Source organism: Xyrauchen texanus, chromosome 31 (genome assembly GCF_025860055.1).
Source record: "Xyrauchen texanus isolate HMW12.3.18 chromosome 31, RBS_HiC_50CHRs, whole genome shotgun sequence".
Classification (NCBI taxonomy): domain Eukaryota; kingdom Metazoa; phylum Chordata; class Actinopteri; order Cypriniformes; family Catostomidae; genus Xyrauchen; species Xyrauchen texanus.
The window spans coordinates 28,680,529-28,703,622 of record NC_068306.1 but is presented as its reverse complement, the minus strand read 5'-3'; the positions used below and the strand labels follow the sequence as shown (position 1 = coordinate 28,703,622).

General features: G+C 40.1%; 1 protein-coding gene across 1 annotated transcript in view; it reads left to right on the top strand.

Moving 5' to 3' along the window:
- The window catches only part of LOC127624621 (G protein-coupled receptor kinase 6-like), an 86,282-nt gene that overhangs the window by 5,782 nt on the left and 57,406 nt on the right, over window positions 1–23,094 (top strand). The window contains exon 2 of the mRNA XM_052099417.1: window positions 16,920–17,015. Within this exon, the coding sequence (XP_051955377.1) occupies window positions 16,920–17,015 (96 nt within the window). The remainder of the gene's footprint in view (window positions 1–16,919; window positions 17,016–23,094) is intronic.

Sequence of the window (23,094 nt, the reverse complement as noted above, 5' to 3'; positions counted from 1 at the left end):
TAACTTCCTGATAGCATCCACTCAAACCTTGACTTCACATAGTAATCTTTGGTGAATTAGATTTTTGTTTTGTATTAAAGTAATTTGTCTGACGTAAAATGTCTAGGCTTGCACAATAGGTTTTGATTTTGTAAGATAATTTTATTTTTCTACCCATTTGGAATGGCCAATTCCCAGTACTTAGTAGGTCTTCGTGGTGGAGCGTTTACTCACCTCAATCCAGGTGGTGGAGGACAAGTCTCTGTTGCCTCCGCTTCTGAGACGTCAATCTGCGCATCTTATCACGTGGCTTGTTGTGCATGACACCATGGAGACTCCGCATGTGGAGGCTCATGGTACCCTCCGCAATCCATTCACAACTTTCCACGTGCCCCATTGAGAGCAAGAACCACTAATCGCGACAACGAGGAGGTTACCCCATATGACACTACCCTCCTTAGCAACCTGGCCAATTTGTTTGCTTAGGAGACCTGGCTGGAGTCACTAAGCACACCCTGGATTCTAACTTGCGACACCAGGGGTGGTAGTCAGCAGTAATTCTCGCTGAGCTACCCAGGCCCCCCGATAATGTAAGATAAATTAAGTTTCTCAGCTTGGCTCATCTCGTATCTCTCATGTGGGAAAGTCTTTGCTGCGACGTACAGCCATGTTTTGAACTCCTATCAGATCGTAGTCACAAGTTCCCCCCATCTGTTCCTCAAATCCCCACATAGCCTAGCAACAAAGCAAACACCTGGCCTCAGCTCTCCATTCCCAAAGTGCATGTCCCGTGCAAACTGGGCAAATTTGGTTGCTTAGGAGACCTGAGCAAACCATCAGTTCCTGACCTTTCCCTGTGCTGTCTGTTGACAAACGTGTTGGGCTCAGCACCTGGGCCAGTCATTCTAACAGGGGACCCAGAGTGGTCCTAATGACGGATGTGGATCAGCAGGACATTCTTGTGGCATTGGCATGCTTCTTTCCCTAAATAAATCCAGGATGTCCATACTGGGTGAGTGATCGGAGACTAGGCGACACACGTTAAATATGACGTTAGGACATAGGGCTGAACAATTAATTGAATAAATAAACAAGATTACAATCACAGCAGCCACAATTAAGTAATTGTGAAAAGTGTCAATAGAGTTCAACCGGAAGTGTTTTTCCTATTTATTTTTTCCCTCGGGATTTAATAGAATTCTTTATAAAAGTGTCCTAAACTAACCACATCCGAAGTGAATCACAAGCTTTGATTTAAAGAAAAAAAGTCAAAAATACAAGACTGTGTACTGAAGGGTTTGAAAAGATCTTCTAGTACTGAGATAACAACCTTCATGGTTGTTCATCATTGGAGAGAGCATAACAGCTGTAACGGTCAACTAGCATTTTACAACAGTTGGCTGATGCTATACAAATGAATGGAGAGAGCCATAAACTGACACCTTCCGGTCGTAAAATTGTCTGTGACTTCTCTTATAAAACAGCAATTTTGTCATAGTAAACACCACACATAGTTCACTCCAAAAGGATTTTTTTGTGTAAAACATGTTGAAGATTAGTGGAAAGGCAGTTAATTCATTAAATGATGAGCTGTTTCCTCACAAAAGCAGTTTATTGAGAATAGGGCTGCAACTAATGGTTATTTTAATAATCGACTAATCTGACGATTATGAGAACGATTATTCGGTAGATTATTGCAACGATTAATTGTTAGCTCTTAACCGATTATTCAGCTTGTGCCCTGAGTTTAAAATTATTTAATAAACATGCTTACAATAAAGAGGACAAAATTGTCTTTTAAAAAACCTCTAAATGACATTCACTGAATTAAAGGAAAAAAAATGCTTTTTATTAAGTTTAATTCAGTAAAAAAAAAATAACTGAAAAAAATCCTATTGTTATCAAGTGTTTTTGTCTTGTTTTCCATGTAAAATAGTCTAAAAATCCTTAAAACAAGATTAATTTACTTGAGAAGCAACAAATAAAATATTTAGGCTTGCTTTAAGAGAATGTATCTTGAATATACTGGATATGTATTTTGTATATACTTTTAGTTTTTCACTTGGTTATACTTCGGGTGCAGTAAAGACAAAATGTACTTATATTCAAGGTCTATTCTATAAAAGCAAGTCTAAATATCTTAAATGCTGCTTCTCAGATGAATGCATCTTTTTTTAAAGGATTTTTAGATTTTTATTTTTAATATTATATTCAACATTCTCAGATAACAATTCTTCAGCAGTATAGCTGCTAAAGTAAATGTATGTTGTTTTAAATGAGCTTTAGATATTTATATTGGAAAACAAAACGTATTTTGTTGCAGTGTATAATGGGGCAAATACTACCCTCTCTCACCTTTTTGTTCACTTCAGTCCATCTTTAACCAACAAAAAAACAAACCCTCTTATTTATAAAGCCGCATATTGCCAATTTTCTTAACCCCATCACGTTATAATCTAGCTGCAGCAAGTGCGCGTGAGGGAGACGAGCATCCCCGTGCCAGAGTGTACCTCAGCCGGGTGCAGTTTCAATCTCTCCTTCTTAGATCAGGACACTTCATATGACTCATAGAAGAGCCGCTGACTGCACAGAGAAGTGCCAGTTTTGGAGTTTATTGTTATTTACATGACCTGCTTCCTTTTATTTGAACTTTAATAAAGCTATAATGCTTAAAGTTATAACTGCGTTATAACTGTTTCCTTTAAAGATGCTCGACACGCAAGTTTTGCGTGTCCACTTACTCCACAACGAGAGTGCTTCTGTATTTACTTATTTTTTATTGTAGTATTATTCCCTCATACTTTGAGATCTACATCACCTGAAGCTATTTGGAAAGCTTAGAGTACTTCTGGACTGTGAGCAGGGTAATTCTTCCTCTCCTCAGTCAGTAGCGAACTACAGTGCTGCTCTCACGGACCATCATTAGAGTTTAATGTGATCTCATGTTACATTTAATGAGATTAGGTGACTATTCGACAACAAAAATATTTGTTTACAATTTTTTATTGTCAACGTTGTCAATATGGCTGCACCTTTAGTCGACCAAACATTAGTCGATGAGAAGAGTCTTGGTCGACCATGTTTTGATTGGTCGGTTGGTCATGTTCAAACCGACGAACGTATTACCGCTGGTTGGATGCTAGGTGGTACTATGGGTTAATTTTCGTTAAGCGGGGTTAGGGTTAAGCCCACACAATAAAACAAGACACCTTGATTTCAAACTTTGAACTTTTATTTTGTATTTATTTTAACAAAAAATTCTAATAAAACTGTAAAAAAAATTAAGTGCAGTTAAACTGTGTATTGTTCAGCTTTTTGAAAGATGGCTTGAAAACAGTTGTGAAGGGCAACATCTCTCTGGCAAAGAACCCACTTCATCTGTGCATTCTCTACTGGTCGGGTATTTAGTTGTCTGGAAAAATACATCAAGTGTGTGAATAAATTTGTTCCCATATTTAAAATTATAATTATAATGATGATAATAATCACTGAAATATAAATCATGGTTCAAGGTGAATATGTTTTTGTATTATTTTATGTTTTAATCACAGATGTATAGGCTGCAGAGTTGTGGTCACAATAACTGCTCTGTGGAAATAAAGTGAACTGAACCCAAAGCACCTCCTGAGCTGAGATGTCTGAGGTAATTTGCAGCACTCATAGATGATACCGTTCTTGCAAAAAAAATTCAGAAGACAGAAACAAAGAAAGAGTGAGAAATTGTACATGTGCGTCTTCCACGAGACTGCACAGCTCCATACAAACAGCATGTCAGGGATCCAGAGTGCAACTAAAATAATTGATTGGGACATAATTTAAAGTCTAGTTGCCATTGCGACATTTGGGTTGTGTGCGTTCATATAAGGTTTTGTCAGATATCTTGTGAGTTCTTGAATACATCTTTAGAGTGCCAGTGTGTCTCGTGCCACTTTTCACCCGTTCTGTTTCTGACGAGCTCACTGCACCGCACGCAACAACAAAAACAGCATGAGAGAGTCGTGAGCAAATTGCTATTTTGAACCAGATTTTTTTCATGAATCATCCGAAAAGAATTGAGGGTATGAATTCAGGGCTCAGATTCAGACAGCAGTTTGAATCTAATTTACTTTCTCAGCGAATCAGTGGGTCTAGCCACTTATCCCAATTTCTAGCGTCATCGTGTACGAATTTACGAATCATGTTCTTGAGCATTTTATTAAACCGTTCCACTAGGCCATCAGTCTGCGGATGGTAAACGCTAGTGCAAATCGATTTAATGCCCAAGAGCTCGTAAAGTTCGCAAAGTGTTCGTGACATAAAAGTCGTGCCTTGATCGGTGAGGATTTCTTTCGGAATCCCCACCTGGGAGATTATCTTGAAGAGTGCCCCTGCAACACTACGTGCAGAGGTGTTGCTCAGAGGCACTGCTTCTGGATATCGCGTCACGTAATCCACTAGGACTAACACGAAGCGATGTCCGCGTCACTCTATATAACCGATCTCTAATCATGGCAAAATATGGGTATGCAATGGCGATGCCCGGCCGGAGCTGTTGACCATCAATTACTCTCACTTGGTCAAGAGCATGTTTAAGGGTTTCGTCCCGCGACTGCTCTAGAGGGAAGTCCCCCTCAGGGAATTCCCTGAGAGGAGGGGTGGCCACCCCGCCCCTTCCCTCGTCATTCCGAGCAGCCGAGGACGACCCCGGCTCAGCCTCCGCTGCCAAAGCATCGCACACCGCACACCTCTTTATGCAGGACCCATCCGCACAAATACCCTCTAAAATATCTTTAAAATTCGGCCAATCCGTACCCAAGATTAGTGGATGGGTGAGGCGGGAACTAACCGCTGCCTCCACACTATGGTTTCTTCCCCTGAATTTAATCGCCAAAGTCACCATGGGATACTTGTGAACATCCCCATGCACACACCTCACCCTCACCAGTTTAGCTAAACCCAAAGCCCCGGGTTGAACCAAGCATTGGTGGATGGTGGTCTGATTGCAGCCGGTATCCAGCAAAGCTTGGTAAATACCCCCCCTGATCCTTACCGGAATCCGGTATGCTCCAGCCCGATAGGGGGTAGCCTGCGGGACGTCAGAGACCCGCACCACCGTCCCCACCTCCATCAGCGGACACTGATCCCGGAAGTGGTCCGGGTCCCCGCACCTCCAACAGACCGGCCCAGGCGTTACGCCCGCACTTGTGCTGGTGGGCACCCCCACCTGAGGAGGAGAGCGGCTGAGGGACGGGGAAGGGGAAGGAGCATTCTCCCAAGGCCGGGAAGCAGGTCGCACATACCCTCCACGCCTGCGCGGGGCAGGAACGGGCCCTGGGGAGAAAACAGAACGAGAAAACACAGGGGAGGGGGAGGAGGGGGGTGGAGACACAAGGGAAGGGGCGAGAGAGAGAGAAGAATGCTCGTCCACCCTCAGGATCGCCGCCAAATGGTCCTCCGCCAGCCGAACAGCTTCCTCCAGCGACGCCGGGCGGTGGCACTGGACCCACTCCGCCGTTCTCCTGGGCAGCCGTTGCGCAAATTGTTCCAGCACCACCTGATCGATGACTCCCTCGACGTTGCGGTCCCCCGCGAGCAGCCACCGCCGACAGGCGTCCCGGACAGAGTTTCCGCTAGAAAAAAATGGTGCCGAGGTTTCGTTTTACGGACATTTTGATGATATGCCGGTCAAATATATCGCCTCTTAATTAGTCAAGTTGAGGAAAACTGGAGGCAGACTATGTAACTTAAAAAATGACATAATCAGGCCGTATAGAATGCAACATATTATTATTAGCTTAACTTTCAAATAGACGAAAAAAAAAAACATGAACGTCCGATTGGCGTCAATCAACGCCAATTGTTTTTACTGTGGTTTCACACACATTCACTTTTTGAAACATTGAGGCACGGATGTACCTAATACAAATAAATAAAACATCTCCAGTTAACTAGCAGATCATTCATTTAATCCGTTATTAAATAAGAGATCTAGCGCTAAAATCTGTTGTTTTTGAAATCAAGCTGAGCCTCGTGTCCGCTGCTATCAGTTGCATGGACGACGCGCTGCGCGAAGTTGCGCAATCTTCACTAGGACGCAGCGTTTCAATCTATCGCCGTTGCGGAGACTCTCTATTAATTCGGTGAAATCACAAAATAAAATGCACACAAACGTGTCCCTGCTTGATATAGACTGTAACCATGCACTGATGAACATAGGCTATTCAGTTTTGATGATAGAGAAAAAACTGCACGAATGCGCGGATTAGAAGCACTGATCTATCTATAATGAGATGTTCCTGATTCACCATCGTCTGGCCTCTGAAAAAAGCTTTTAAAGCTAGTCTGCCTGGGCCTGGCCATATTTGAAACGTCTCACTCAATCGTTCATTGTTTAGGTCTATATTGCAGCCGTTTTAGGCGTGCGCTTTATTTGAAATGCAGCATGCGATGTTGTTTCATTACTTTCAACGATAGAGCCTGTTCCTTTATAACATAGCAAAAGATCGGTGTATTTTTGCTTTATACATTTTAGGCTTATTCTCAAATTCAGATTGTGTTAGGGGGACGGGATTCTCAAATTCAGATTGTGTTAGGGGGACGGGATTATTAGGCAATTTTAATCGGACAATTTGACCGGAGAGATTTAATTTTGTCGGACATTTAATTTTTTTACCGGCCAATGTCCGGTAATTACCGGACAACGGAAACCCTGGTCCCGGAGCCATTGAGCAAACGCGAACGGGCGATCGGACTTCTCTAACTTCATGCCCCGGAAGAGCTGGCGATTCTCTTCCGGGCTCCGACCGCCCCATTGCATAATGGCCCTCTTCAGGTCAGGGTAAGCCAGGAGATTTGTCGCCGGCAGTTGTGCCACGAGTTGAGCTTCCTCGGACAGGAGAGGAATTAGGCGGGCTGCCCACTGTTCGGGCGGCCAGCCCCAGATTTCTGCCGTCCGCTCAAACAAGTCGAGGAAGGCCTCAGGATCATCTGCTGCCCCCATCTTCTGTAACGTGGGCGGGGGTAGCGTTGCGCGGGTGTCCGGGGTCGCGGCTGTGGCCGGCTCCGTCTCCTGGCTGAGGAGGCTCCAGATGGCGAGCCGGTCCTCTGCCTGAGCCCGCATGATCTCGAAAAACCGGCGATCTTGGTCCTGCCGGAGCTCAAGCAGGGATTGCTGGTGGCCTTGATGCAGCGTCGCGAGGGACTGGAGGACTTCTGCCAGCTGGGAGGACTCTATGGTGCGACTTTGCTCCATGCTTGGAAAGTAATTTTCCCGGGTTTCGGCACCAGTGTAGCAACGTTACGCGAAGGATGGTCAAGGAGGACACAGGAAACGGGGTTCAATAACTGAAGGTAGGCTTTTTAATTCTCATTTTACAAATAGCACTTTGTAACAGACTCAAACATACAGCACACTGAGTTGCTTTTTGGGCTCTCTCTTTCTCGACTGGAGGCTCGGAGTCTGCTTTTATGCCGCTCTCCTCGTGCTCACTGGAATTAGAGACAGGTGTTAGGCATAATTTAGCTCAGGTGTAAGCGCCCTTACCGCTTTCCTCTCCCGGACGGGCGCTTGACCACGCCCCCGCTGCCACAATCATGTAGTGAAAACTCTTCATAAGTGTGTGTATTTGTGTGTGTGGTGGTGTCCCTTTTGCAGTGTAGAAAGCGCACAGCTGACTGGGGCCGGTAAGTGTTATGTTGTGTCATGAATATTAAATTAACCATGTGGAATCCCAAGAGCGGTGCTCTTAACCCATTTGTGCCCAAATTTTTCAGAATGATTTCATGCATATAGGCATGTTAATAGTGTCCTATATGAACACGTTCTGCATTTATTTTCCCAAGTTTTTTTTTTCTTCTTCTTGAAAATCATATTGAATGTGCGGCAACTTTAGTTGCCTGTGGGCAAATATGTTGTATGCACGTCTTCAATGTCAAATTTGAATAGGAGGAGAACATTTGGCATCTTTCTCAAAATAACTGCTTTCAAGAGATCAATCTTTATTCATAAACAAATTTATTATGTGTAAAAGTAAAAAGACATTCACTGCAAACCCAAAAAAGCTGCTTCTAATTTATAATCTCTTGAATTTGAAAATAAATGATTAAAATGTCGAAATTATCTTGAATAAATGGGGATTTAAACAGTCATCAACAAACCCATTTACTTAAAGTGGTGGAACATAGTGCAGAACAAATTGCAGACATTAAGTTGCCCTAACAGGGCATTGTGTATCAAAAAGTTAAATGAAAATAAATACAATTAATGCATTAACTCCCATGGTGCTGGAGAAAACTCTGGGCAACCAGCCTTTGGAAGGAGAGGAGATCTCTGTCTCCCTCTTTACATGACTGGTATGAATGAATGAAAGAATGAATTTTCAATGGGTGGGTTTTGAATGAATGAAATAATTAATAAATACATGTTTTGTTTTTGTGTTATGCCACCTAACGTATAGACCCCATCCTTCCAACCTGCCTCACCTCTCACTTCCCATTACACCTTCATGTACCTGTAATAATACCAGGCATTGACCATAGCACTGTTGAGTGCCCAGCTGTAGCATGGCCACCACCACTTTTTTGATCGAATGCCAATCTTGTAACGGTTTACACATTGGTCATGCTGGTCAACACCTCCCATATGTGCATTTCAGTCTTTATACTGTAGGTGATTTCATAAAATAATGTAAATGTAAACTCTTTAATGTCTGAATTTCAACATTATAATGGAATCACTCTCACTGGATCGCTTGGCAGTCGAGTGTGAAGCGGCTGGGATGAGGATTAGCACCTCTAAATCTGAGGCCATGGTTCTCAGCAGGATACCGATGGAGTGCGTACTCCAGGTAGGGAAGGAGGTATTGCCCCAAGTGAAGGAGTTCAAGTATCTCGGGGTCTTGTTCACGAGTGAGGGAACAATGGAGCGGGAGGTTGGCCAGAGAATCGGGGCAGCGGGGGCGGTATTGCACTCGCTCTATCGCTCCGTTGTCACGAAAAGAGAGCTGAGCCGGAAGGCAAAGCTCTCGATCTACCGGTCAATTTTTGTTCCTACCCTCACCTATGGTCATGAAGGCTGGGTCATGACCGAAAGAACTAGGTTGCGAGTACAAGCAGCCGAAATGGGCTTCCTCAGAAGGGTGGCGGGCTTCTCCCTTAGAGATAGGGTGAGGAGCTCAGTCATCCGTGAGGAGCTCGGAGTAGAGCCGCTGCTCCTTTGCGTCGAAAGGAGTCAGTTGAGGTGGTTTGGGCATCTGGTAAGGATGCCCCCTGGCCGCCTCCCTAGGGATGTGTTTCAGGCACGTCCAGCTGGGAGGAGGCCTCGGGGAAGACCCAGGATTAGGTGGAGAGATTACATCTCCACACTGGCCTGGGAACGCCTCGGGGTCCCCCAGTCAGAGCTGATTAATGTGGCTCGGGATAGGGACGTTTGGGGCCCCCTGCTGGAGCAGCTGCCCCCGCGACCCGACTTCGGATAAGCGGTTGAATATGGATGGATGGATGGATGGATAATGGAATCATAAGCTACTAGTCATAAAAAGTATTAGGGTCCTTGACCGATTAGAATGAAATACATCCAAACTGGATGAAGGGGTCTCAATATTTTGCCCCTTACAGGACATAATATCATACAAGTTTGAAAAAGGTAAACTACAGCAATTAATACCATGCTTTAAGTTATGTTTAGGTGGAATATTATAAAAGCAAAAAGCACTAAAAAAGTCCAATAACCTTGATTTATTAACCTATTAACACAGTATACCACATTTCCCAATGATATATGTACTTACAAGGCATTTGCCCTAGTTGCCGCTTGGACTTTTGACTAAGTATACAAGACACTATAGATCTCTTATAGAAATATTTGTTTTGTTTGGGTGATTCTAGAGACCTTCATGATTATGTAGATTTATATATGTAAAAAAAAAATACTTAGTAGTAACATGAAAATGACCTTTTATTTGGAGGGTTTGACTTTGCCATGCTTCCTGGAAGAAGGGGTAGGAAGTTGTCCGCATTATGTGACAGGAAGGAAGTGAACACCATTTTTTTTTTCTTGAAATCCTTTATTTGGTTGTTTTCTTGCAAGTCATTGAGATATAAAACATGGATAGCATCTAGAAAAATACTTACAAAAGGAAAATTACAGCTATACACTGCGGCAACTATAGTTGCCGGTGGGCTTAATTCAGCAGTAGCACAGCGCCCCAGCAAAACGTATATAGGGGAAATACTGAAGCTGTTCCTAAAATTAGCCTTTTTCTAAGGCTATCTCCGCACTAATACAGCGTTTTCTCCTACAAAAACATTGCGTTTTGAATATTTTGTCCATTATACATTCTTTGGAAAAGGATGACATTAGCAAACTGAAAACAGAATTTTCAAACTCAAACGTATTTTCGACATGGCCTAAGATACCTCTTTATGACCAGATTTTAAGACAGCCTTACATGTGTCACTTGCAGAGAAGGCAATCCGATGATGCATTGAAGAAAAAAAATCCAATATGCGGACAAAGCAAGAACAATTTTTATAATATTCTTACATTCATTTAAAATCAAAATATATAGATGAAAGTGCTCAATCTAATTAGAATGGTCTATTTTACCAAATAGTTTTACTATATATTCAGTGCAATTTTCATGCTATGTATTGTGTGTGTGAGTATCACATCATTATCTTAAGAATAAGAACTGCTATATGGAGTGCTATTTGAGTGGTTTGCAAAGTTGCTGCCACAAAGTGCTTCAAATCAATCACTAATGTGGTTCAATCTATGTTATGATGCTGCCTTGGCAGCTACTTATGTAGGCAGTAGACAACAATGAGGCTACTCACTACATTTTGGAACAGAGCCTCAGAGTTGTTTGGCATTGAATTTGATGTCATAAAATGTAATATCATAGATGTTCGGTATTTACTCCATAATCTTGTATAGGGTCACCAATGATAACATTCTGTCTATACTGTAATAATGTAAATTAATAACCGGCGAGTCAAAAGCCTGCTTTTTGGAGCAGTATGGGATTGTTGGATCTATTTGTTAATGGTTTCAACATCATTGTAACATTTATATTTTATCTGTGTGCACATCCTTGAATGGTGTACTGTAGACTTCTTCATATCCCAGTAGAAACACACAACAGAACTCGTACCTCAACCATGATGTCATCGAGAATATAAAACCTCAGAGATTCCTCCTAATCTTGCTTCCAACGACAGTATGCGCCGCGTCTAGTTGCAGCCCTGCTGCTCCCAGGTGTAGCCTCATTGCCCAAGGAAGTAACGTACATACCTAAACTTTGGCCATACAATCTCCATCTCGCTGGACGAGACGAGATTCTCCATGTTCTACTGAGCATGCTAACTGATCCGAAGGAGACTGCCAAGCAATCCGTGTCTCACCCTTTTGCCTGCAGAATTGAAGAAGATTTCTCTTCCTTCTTCATCCGAGACGACTTCTCTGATATGTCCGAGACCCGCCTAGAATCAGCCACCATACCACCTGCCAACAGAGCGAGGAAACTGCCTCCCGTCATCACCCGAGCTTCAAAAAAACGATGTCAGAGTCAAACGACGGACGAACACTTATTATACCTGCGACTCAAGTGAGAGGTTTATGTCTGACCAGAGATTATTATAGTGTGTTATTCTTTTGTATCAAGGTTATTGCTTGTACAGTTTACTGACCACTGAGTCCACTCATTGCTGCTAATAATACTCAAGGTATTACTGTAACTCACTCTTACCATGAATGAGATTTGCTGTGTTGTTGTCCAACCTCGCTGTTTGTGCATTTCGGCCATAGCAGGTGAAACCGGCACACTGAGTTAATTCAATAAAGAACCAGACATAAACAGATTACGAGCTATTCACCGCGTATCTGAGTGTTAAAACTAATGGTTGCCTTCTCTCCGACAATTGCTAAACCGGCTTCAGTGCCTTTGCCCTGTTCTCTCTCTCTCTCTCTCGTACTAACCGCACAACACATGACCCCTCACAAAAAACACAGAACTACATGAGACCACACTGAACAAAAAGCGTTTCTACATAAAGTGCATATTCAAAGGTGTGCAAACAGTATAAGACAGTACAATAATTGCTGAGAGAGGACAATAGGCACAGTAAGAGATCAGTTCTTGTGGGAAAGTGTTCGATGAAACCGGTAGTTCAAAAAGATATTACAATATAATAGAAAATACTGTGAATGTAAACATAGCATACTATGACATAATATTCAACAGATAAGCTTATACTATATGTATATGTATATATATATATAATATATATATATTAGGGCTGTTGATTTAACGTGTTAATTCAGTGCGATTAATTTTACAAAAAATAACGCGTTAAAAAAATTTACGTATTTAATCACAATGCACCCCCTGACCATAATAAGGAAGAGTCCTGAGAAATGCAAGGTTGTAGTACCACCTGTTTACTACAGAGGACAGTAAGTGAAACTCCAGCTTTATGAGCAACGCACAGTTTATAAAGTGAAGAAAACACTTCAGTAGGCAGAACAACACGTTCTTGCGTTCAAAACACTTGAAGGATCGCAAATGCGAACTAAGGGATCTCAAGATGTGTTTAAAGATTGAGTATTAAACTATATTTAACTTGATACAGTGACCTAAACATTATGTTTATGATGCAACGCACCCGAGACGCTACACAACCATGTCTGATGCTGGATTGAGATGGTGCAAAATTTGAAAATTATCCATAAATATTTAATCACGAATAAAATAAAATAAATTTCCTTCAAACTTATTTATAAGTACTACCTCACTAATTATTTTCATGTAGAGAGTGATGTCGCTATATTCTGTACATTTTGTGGTCTGCAGGAGGAAACATTTTTTCATTTATTTTGGAGTTGTCCCTACTCGACTTTTGGTCTGATTTCTGCAAGATTGTTAGAGATCATATTATTCCCAGCTTTCAACTTTAGAAAATGTTTTATTCGTTTTTTATTTTAGCTATGACATGTCTCTTCATAAGGAATATTATTTGATTAATGTTCTGCTTTGTTGGCAAAGTTTAGTATTCATAAATTTAAGTGTGGTGTTATAAACCATTAGTTTTAAAACAGAGATTCAGCAATACCTAAGAACAATTTCCAATTTTAGTAACAAGAAAGCTGTAAAGTGTATTGAAATATGTAAACAATTTCATATTTTAATTAAACTGTTTATTTATTTTCCTTTTTGTTGTTGCTTGTTTTAATATACCTCTTGGCTCTAGATGTAAAAGTTTTGTAAGCATTAACAAAAAAAATGTCGCAGGTGTACATTGATGGGTTCTTAAACAAGCCCTCATAATAAATCTCCAACTGATTGACAAATTCACTTGTGAAATGGATTGCTGTGAACTGTATGCCAATGATTGACTTATGATCAATATTATGGTAATAAACAATACATTGTATTCTAAAGCCGCTTTTTGTATTCTCTTATCAATGACTAAGAATGTAATGCATTTTAATTTTCAGAATATTTTTATTTATATATATATATATATATATATATATATATATATATATATATATATATATATATAATTTTAAATATTTAAAGATATCTATGTATAATCATTATATATTGAATTATTGTTATATGAGGGGCTTTCTCAGCAAATATTTGTATATGCGATGAATTAATCGGGACACCATGTAATTAATTTGATTAAAAATGTTAATCGATTGACAGCCCTAATATATATATATATATATATATATATATATATATATATATATATATATATATATATATATATATATACACAGTGGGTACGGAAAGTATTCAGACCCCTTACATTTTTCACTCTTTGTTATATTGCAGCCATTTGCTAAAATCATTTAAGTTCATTTTTTTCCTCATTATTGTACACACAGCACCCCATATTGACAGAAAAACACAGAATTGTTGACATTTTTGCACATTTATTAAAAAAGAAAAACTGAAAAATCACATGGTCCTAAGTATTCAGACCCTTTGTTCAGTATTTAGTAGAAGCACCCTTTTGATCTAATACAGCCATGAGTCTTTTTGGGAAAGATGCAACAAGTTTTTCACATATGGATTTGGGTATCCTCTGCCATCCCTCCTTGCAGATCCTCTCCAGTTCTGTCAGGTTGGATGGTAAACGTTGGTGGACAGCCATTTTCAGGTCTCTCCAGAGATGCTCAATTGGGTTTAAGTCAGGGCTCTGGCTGGGCCATTCAAGAACAGTCACGGAGTTGTTGTGAAGCCACTCCTTCGTTATTTTAGCGGTGTGCTTAGGGTCATTGTCTTGTTGGAAGGTGAACCTTCGGCCCAGTCTGAGGTCCAGAGCACTCTGGAGAAGGTTTTCGTCCAGGATATCCCTGTACTTGGCCGCATTCATCTTTCCCTCGATTGCACCCAGTCGTCCTGTCCCTGCAGCTGAAAAACACCCCCACAGCATGATGCTGCCACCACCATGCTTCACTGTTGAGACTGTATTGGACAGGTGATGAGCAGTGCCTGGTTTTCTCCACACATACCGCTTAGAATTAAGGCCAAAAAGTTCTATCTTGGACTCATCCGACCAGAGAATCTTATTTATCACCATCTTGGAGTCCTTCAGGTGTTTTTTAGCAAACTCCATGCAGGCTTTCATGTGTCTTGTACGGAGGAGAGGCCACTCTGCCATAAAGCCCCGACTGTTGGATGGTTGCAGTGATGGTTGACTTACTACAACTTTCTCCCATCTTCCGACTGCATCTCTGGAGCTCAGCCACAGTGATCTTTGGGTTCTTCTTTACCTCTCTCACCAAGGCTCTTCTCCCCCGATAGCTCAGTTTGGCCGGACGGCAAGCGCTAGGAAGGGTTCTGGTCGTCCCAAACGTCTTCCATTTAAGGATTATGGAGGCCACTGTGCTCTTATGAACCTTAAGGGCAGCAGAAATTTTTTTGTAAACTTGGCCAGATCTGTGCCTTGCCACAATTATGTCTCTGAGCTCTTCAGGCAGTTCCTTTGACCTCATGATTCTCATTTGCTCTGACATGCACTGTGAGCTGTAAGGTCTTATATAGACAGGTGTGTGGCTTTCCTAATCAAGTCCAATCAGTATAATCAAACACAGCTGGACTCAATTGAAGGTGTAGAACCATCTCAAGGATGATCAGAAGAAATGGACAGCACCTGAGTTAAATATATGAGTGTCACAGCAAAGGGTCTGAATACTTAGGACCATGTGATATTTCAGTTTTTCTTTTTTAATAAATGTGCAAAAATGTCAACAATTCTGTGTTTTCTGTCAATATGGGGTGCTGTGTGTACAATAATGACGAAAAAAAATTAACTTAAATGATTTTAGCAAATGGCTGCAATATAACAAAGAGTGAAATTTAAGGGGTCTGAATACTTTCACGTACCCACTGTATATATATATATATATATATATATATATATATATATATATATATATATATATGGTCATATCAGTTATTGGGGTAGCAGCCAGGAAGAAGTGACAAGAAATTAAGTACAACATTTTATGAATTCAGTGGGAGCAAAAAAGTGTGGGTAGATAATACAGAAATGTGCAAAATTGCAAAGGGGGTCAGATGGTGTTCAGTTGAGTGTGTGTGTTGAGGAGTCTGATGGCTTAGGGGAAGAAACTGTTACACAGTCTGGCAATAGAGCCCAGCTTTGCCACAAGTTATCGTACCAGCAGAGACACGCGTTAAATGGGCAGACGCCATTAACCAGTCTCTCCGCCCACAATCTCTGGCCGGAAACCTTGCATGACATACTCTCCAGTAGAGCCACACCCCCCATTTTTTGCACTCCTTCTCTCCTCTCACACACAACCCTACCCTCCTCTCATGTATTATAGGCTTATCTGTTACCATTTCTAATCATTCTACTGTTTAGTTTGTAGTTGGAAGTTGACTGCATTGTGTTGATTATTAATTGACATTTACTGCATCAATAAACTTCGTTATACTTTTATAAGAGACATTTTTTGGTATTCTGCATGCATGTGTGTCAAGGGCTGGCAGGGGATATCAGTGCACTGATTCAAACCTTCATTGTTTTCATTTTGAATGTCAATGTTCTCCAGGCGTCAACTTTCCTAAGAAAACAATTGTATATTGAGACTGCTATACTGTCTGGTTATTAGTCCCTGATTCCATGGTGGTGTCCCGGCAATAGTAATCCTTATTAATATTCTTTTGATAATTGATAGTTATCTTTGGTGATTGTTTACTTAAAGGATTAATAAGCTAATGTTGATTCTAATCAATGTTCTATTGATTTTAATAATGATCTTTTGAAAATTCTTAACCAAACCTGCTCCTCAACGAATCCCAAACAACCAGGAGCTTAAGAGTTTCGCTTTTTGTGAACCACTGTCAAACTCTCTCCTTTACTGTTCTGCATTTGTAGATTTGTTTAATAACTTAATAGTGCTTTTATTTTAATGAATTATTGAACTGGCAGTACTTCATATTGCAGGTGAACTGTGCTAAAAACACAAGCCCATGAGCCCCGTCGCACTCGCGCGTGCACAGATCTGCACGTCGCTGGTTCATTTCGAAGCGCCCAGAGACCATGTTTATCTGTCTTTAATCACAGCCTTTGGCAGTAATATAATCACATATGATCTTATCTCCATTTTGATTTTGTTTTGATTAATTATACAGCCCTGAAGGTCCGTGAAATTAGTCTACTGATGCACTCTATAAAACGTAATGACAAAATAAAAGGCTCGTTAAAATCATCATGATATTCACAATATTGTTGTATTATATATACATTGTCAGCAAAATCATCACAATTATATTGTGGATATTCTATATATCACCCAGCCCTATATCCCAGTGTAGGTCTTTCAAAGCCCACCTGTGTTCTAATACTAATCGAATATTGTTTTAGATGCTGTATGCCGTTCTTGCCTCTAATTTGATCTTTGCTCAATTCCTTTGCAGGAGGGGGTGGAAACAGAAAAGGCAAGAGCAAGAAATGGAAACAGATGCTGCAGTTCCCTCATATAAGCCTGTGCGAGGAGTTACGCCAAACTATAGGTACTACGTGTGACTAAATTAATATTTCTTTTAAATTTTTTATCTGATTGTAAAGAACAGAAAGGATATTAAAAGACACATTATTTAATGAAAGTTCAGTGCATGAATGTTATCTTGATGGACACACATTACACATGGAAGAAAAGGGTCTGTGTTAATTTCAAGCACTTTTCAACAAATCAAGCCGTATTCAAAGCACGAAAGCCTGACTGACCTTTCTGGGTGAGTTTTCAAATATATAATGAAGTTCGATGTAATTGTGCTCGCGTCTTTGATGTTCATCCCATGTTTTACATACATCATTCTGTTTATTGCTATTATATTGTAAGTTTTTTAATCCAAAAGTTATGATAAAGGAAATTTAGTTGATACCATCTTTCAAAATGAAGATTTCAATTAGTAAACGAATCGTTCTATTGTGTCGGTTATTTTGAATCAGCTGTACCTACTACGATTCTTGGAGAAAGAACTGATCTGTGGGAAAGAGTCAGACTAGCTCTTACAGGTAGAGTGAGTGGCACCTCCACTCTATCCCAGTAATTTTTTCTGTTCAAGGGAAATTTTTAAAATTGCATTTAAACATGCTAATGACTTTTTGTTAGTCTTTGATGTGGAGTCCAAGTCAAGTCTCAAGTCAATCATACACGAGTCCGAGTCGCAAGTAATTTTTTTTGCGACTTAAGTGTGACTCCAGTTTTCATGTCTGAGGAACACTCATCTCACATTTATGTCATATGTGTGACAGCATATAATACAGTATATCGGTCTGTTCCAAAACCTATTGAGCTGCCTTGCTGTCTCCTGCCTACATAGGCAGCTGACTGCTATGGCAGCATCCTTACTGAAATGATGCCTCATAAGAAAGCGATTTGGAACGCTCTACATTGGTGGCAGCTCCACGCATCATTCAAATAGCGCTCCAAGTTCAGCGCATGGGACACTTAACTCATGACTGATTTCAATTTCAAGTGACACGACAGAAATGACGCTATACTCTGAGTACAAATATGCATAGCACTCACATTTTGTGTAAAATATTCGTTTTATGTCAAATTAAACGTTATTTTTCTATACTTTTCAGTATTCAATGGATTATAAGTTTATTTATTTACAATATAAATTTATCATGTTTCGTCTGCCATCTTGGATTTATTTTTCCACCAAGCTCATCACGGTGCATTCTGGGATCACCTACCCAGAAAAAGAGATATCTGATGCTACCTTAGAATTTGGCCAAAACGAGATATCGTAAGAGGCAGCATAATTAAGAGACTTACATTTTGGAACAGCCTTCACGTCGGGAGTGCACCAATGATGTCTTAAAAGACTGTCTCTGTTTTGTTGAGGTGAAATGTCCACAGAGTGGCGCCAAAAGCAAGTCGTATTTTTTGTTGTAAGTGACATAATACAGTCAACATTTATTCAGATTTTATTAACCATTCTGTCTAACCCAAACCCCTACCCAAAACCTAACCATCAGTGGGGTACATTTTTTATTTTAGAGCGAAAATTAAATTGCAAAAACACAGAATCACGCTTGCCTTTGTTCATGTGAACGTGACCAGACCAGAACCTGTCTCGGAGATTGTGTGTGTAGTGCACTATCATTAGCGCCACATGGAAAATGTGAGCATGTTTGAATTAATACAAAAATGTCTGATGGAATACAGCACTTTTCAGTAAATCGGTGGAATGTGGTTGATTTCAGTGTACATGAACTTTCGAAAGCAGCATGTCGATTTTACATGCAATCACATTGCTAATACACACCTATACTTTGAGTGTTAAATTCGGTGCTTGGCTCATCTTGCACTCTTTGTACTACGGACATGAATGATACCTTCAATTGTGCGGCATGTTGAGGACTGTCATGCTATTATTTTTCTAAGCAATTGGATTTTGCCTGTTGGATGATAGATTGGCCAACAAATACTCTAAGATGTACATTAAAGGAGGGACCTGATAGACATTTTTTTTTAGGAGAGTGGGATCATTTGACTCAGCAATCACACAACAGTGCCCTAGAAACCACCCAACAGCAAACTAGCATCTGCATTGAAATGTGCTAAAAGCCATTTAGAACACCTTAGAAATTTCATAGGAAATCCTAGGCAACCAGCACACAAAAGTGTAGTTGCACCATTTAAATAATTTTTAAATCATTTAATAATTGTCTCATAATTTGCTAAATTAAGCTATTTGCACATTTGGTTGCATGGATTGGTCCTGTTGCTTGTTGGGACAGGAGATGTTTCCCTCGTCATAGTTTTTGGTAATCAGGAGGTATCAGTAGTCGCACACATATGCAGAAAGTAGTAAGGCAAACACGCGTTCCATCTTAATGGCTCCTTCTCAGGGTAGTACATTTTTACTGTGATTTTGCAATCACAATATAGATAATTCATACACTGTATTATTGTACAAAAGTATGACTTTGATATGATAAATTCAGCATCTTAAATGTAGAGCGGGATGTTGAGAATGTAGGTTGGCCACAGAGTTTCATGCCTTTGTCAGCAACAAAGTTAACAGGGTGAGTGCACGACTGTTGTAGAGGAGAGGAAACTGTGGGCAGGCCAGAAAGAGGAAGTTGACTGTCATTTTTTGACGTTGATCACTTAACCCAAATCAAGAGGGAAAGAAGGTGCAAAATGTGTACTTAATGTCACTGATTTCACAGCAGCAAAACTAAAACGAGAATTTTGTGACTACATTGAGTGCATTTAACCATTTAAAATTCAGATTGTTATTTTTGCAAGCCTTGTAGGCAATTGAGATGGTGAGATCTTTTGATAAATCTTTTGATAAATCAGTTTCCTTTCTAAAAAATCACAAAGATGTTTTTACCAAACCTGCTGTTGCAACGTCTATCTGCACGCACCCCCACCCCCGCACCTCAAACTATGTCAGTCCCATTGAAAGAAAATATATTATTCAAATAGTTCCAAGTTGAAAGCAACAAAAACACTGCTATGATTGTTGTAGCCATGATATTGGTATTCAGTCAATTTGGTGATCTCTGTAGATTCAGTCAATTTGGTGATCTAGTGTAGAACATCATTGATGTATGATGGTTGTGGAAGAAATTTTAGGTGTTACACAATCATTCTTAAATTCCTGACTGTTTTTTATTTGATCTCGAGTGTGTGCAATGCCGGGGAAATGTGGTCATTTAAATTTCCCTCTGTTCTCACACACAAAAAACTTTGTTCTTTAAAGACCCGCACAACAATTGCTGCTTGTGTTTGTGAATGTGTTTCTTTAGAATTCAGTACAGTCTCAGAAATGGTACTTGAACAAGAAGTTTCTCTTCTCCTCCATGTGTATGTTGAAAATGATCTTTATGATATAATAATGTATTATATGTTACATTTTCTATAGTAAAATACCATTATATAAAAATATACCGTATTTGCAAAAGTTCAAAGTGAGGATTTCTCAAAAAAATAATGACAAATAGTTTTCATTAATCAATTAACATCAAACAAAGTCCAGTAAACAGAAATAGAGCTATGTCAATATTTCGTGTGACAACCTTTGCCTTCAAAACAGGACCAATTCTCAGGACAAGTACACCTGGACACAGTTTCTCTCTGTTGGCAGAGAGGATGTTCCAAGCTTCTTGGAGAATTTGCCACAGTTCTTTTATTTATTTAGTCTGTCTCAATTACTTCTGTCTCGTAGTGTAATCCCAGACTAACCCAATGTTCAGTGGGGAGCTCTGTGATGGCCATTCCATCTGTAGCAATGTAAATTTCCTATTGACACACTAAAGGTAGCAGATATAAATAACCACCTTAAGACAAATGTTTTTGTGAAACATCTTATTTGCCTAAGACTTTTGCACAGTACTGTATATACAGTTGAAGTCAGAAGTTTACATATACATTTAAACTCAGTTTTTCACAATTCCTGACATTTAATTGTAGAAAACATTCCCTTTGTTTGGTCAGTTAGGATCAATACTTTATTTTAAGAATGTGAAATGTCAGAATAATAGTAGAGGGAATTATTTATTTCAGCTGTTATTTCTTTCATCACATTCCCAGTGGGTCAGAAGTTTACATACACTTTGTTAGTATTTGGTAGCATTTCATTTAAATTGTTTAACTTGGGTCAAATGTTTTGGGTAGCCTTCCACAAGCTTCTCACAATAAGTTGCTAGAACTTTGGCCCATTCCTGCAACAGAACGGGCGTAACTGTTTTAGGTTTGTGGGCCTCCTTGCTCGCACACACTTTTTCAGTTCTGCCCACAAATGTTTTGAGGTCAGGGCTTTGTGATGTCCACTCCAAAACCTTGACTTTGTTGCCCTTAAGCCATTTTGCCACAACTTTGGAGGTATGCTTGGGGTCATTGTCCATTTGGAAGACCCATTTGCGACCGAGCTTTAACTTCCTGGCTGATTTCTTGAAATGTTGCTTCAATATATCCACATCATTTTCCTTCCTCATGATGCCATCTATTGCCACTTCCATGCTTCATGGTTGGGACGGTGTTCTTCAACTTGCAAGCCTCACCCTTTTTCCTCCAAACATAACGATGGTCATTATGGCCAAACATTTACATTTTTGTTTCATCAGACCAGAGGACATTTCTTCAAAAGATATTTGTCCCCAAACTGTCTGATTTTTTTATTGTGGTTTTGGAGCAGTGGCGGCTTCCTTGCTGAGCAGCCTTTCAGGTTATGTCAATATAGGACTCATAATTATTATTTGTTGCGTTGCTTTTTTTGAAATATGCAGAACAGTTTGCATACGTAGAAACAATGAGGCCAGTTTCCACTCAAGGTTTTGATAATCAACTGATTCTGAGTCTGTTGCTTCATCATGACAAGTTACAGAATTGCTTTCCCCTTCAACATGGTATGTATCAGTTTCAAGATAATGGCTGTTACCAAGAACTGACTGAACAGCTTGTGGCTCACTGTCTTCTGGTTCTGCATTATGAAGAACAATTGTTGCTCTAAAGGCTTTCATGGAAATGCTGCGATGCTTTTGACTTCTGTGACCTCTAAATGATGAAATCAGATTTGTTTTGAAATCACACTGAGCAAAATGGCACCTCACAGTTTCATGATTTTTAAAATTGCTCATAATATGGTTAAAGTAATTTTAAGTTTTACAAATTTCCTTGAAGTCACACAATTCACAACTAAATGTTAAGTGACTGTCATGTAAAGATATGTGTTTATGTGATCTGGAAGGTGAGACATAAACGCACCAGTGGTTTTAAAGGAGCAAATGCAATCAAGTGTGGTGCTGGCAGGGTAATTGGGGGGGTATGTGTATGGTTAAACTTTTAGACAACAACAGATGCATTGAAAGTATCTTGAACTGTGAAAAACCAAATACATTTTTTAAACTGCAAGAGTTTTCTCATCGAAACCCTCCTCCTTCTCAGCATCAACTGTCTAGATCTGCTTCAGGGCGATTGTGTGTTTGTCTAATTGTGCAGCAGCATGTCTTACATGTTCAAAGCAGCATGTCTAGGTATGTTGTCAGCATACATTTTACTCCTATCAAATCAGATGATTGCAACATGCTCAAAAAAAGTTGGGACAATCAAGTTTTTACCACTGTGTAACGTCACCATTTCTTCTATTAACACTTATTAAGAGTTTGAGCACTGAAGACACAAGTTTAAGTTTAGCAAGTGTAATTTCTCCCCCATTCATTCCTTATGCAGGTCTTCAGCTGCACAATTGTGAGCTTCATAATGCACCACACATTCGCAATTTGAGACTGTTCAGGACTGCAGGCTGGCCAATCTAGCAGCAGCACTCTCTGATTACACAGCTATGTACTTGTAATCCGGCCAGTATGTACTTGTGTGACAGGGCACAGACAACACCAGAGAAGTGCACGCACACACACGAGGAGAGTTCTTCCATTCTAACAGCTAGATGGAGCTCAGCTGAATGGAACAGAATGCATGGCCTTCAAAACACTTTGCAACTTACCGCAGTGTATTAAAACGCAATGATTAAGGTGTCTCCATTTAAGCCAATCACGGTTTGCAGATACACGGTTTAGCCAGCCACAATGAAAATAGTGGTGCATGCTTATAAAGACTGCGGT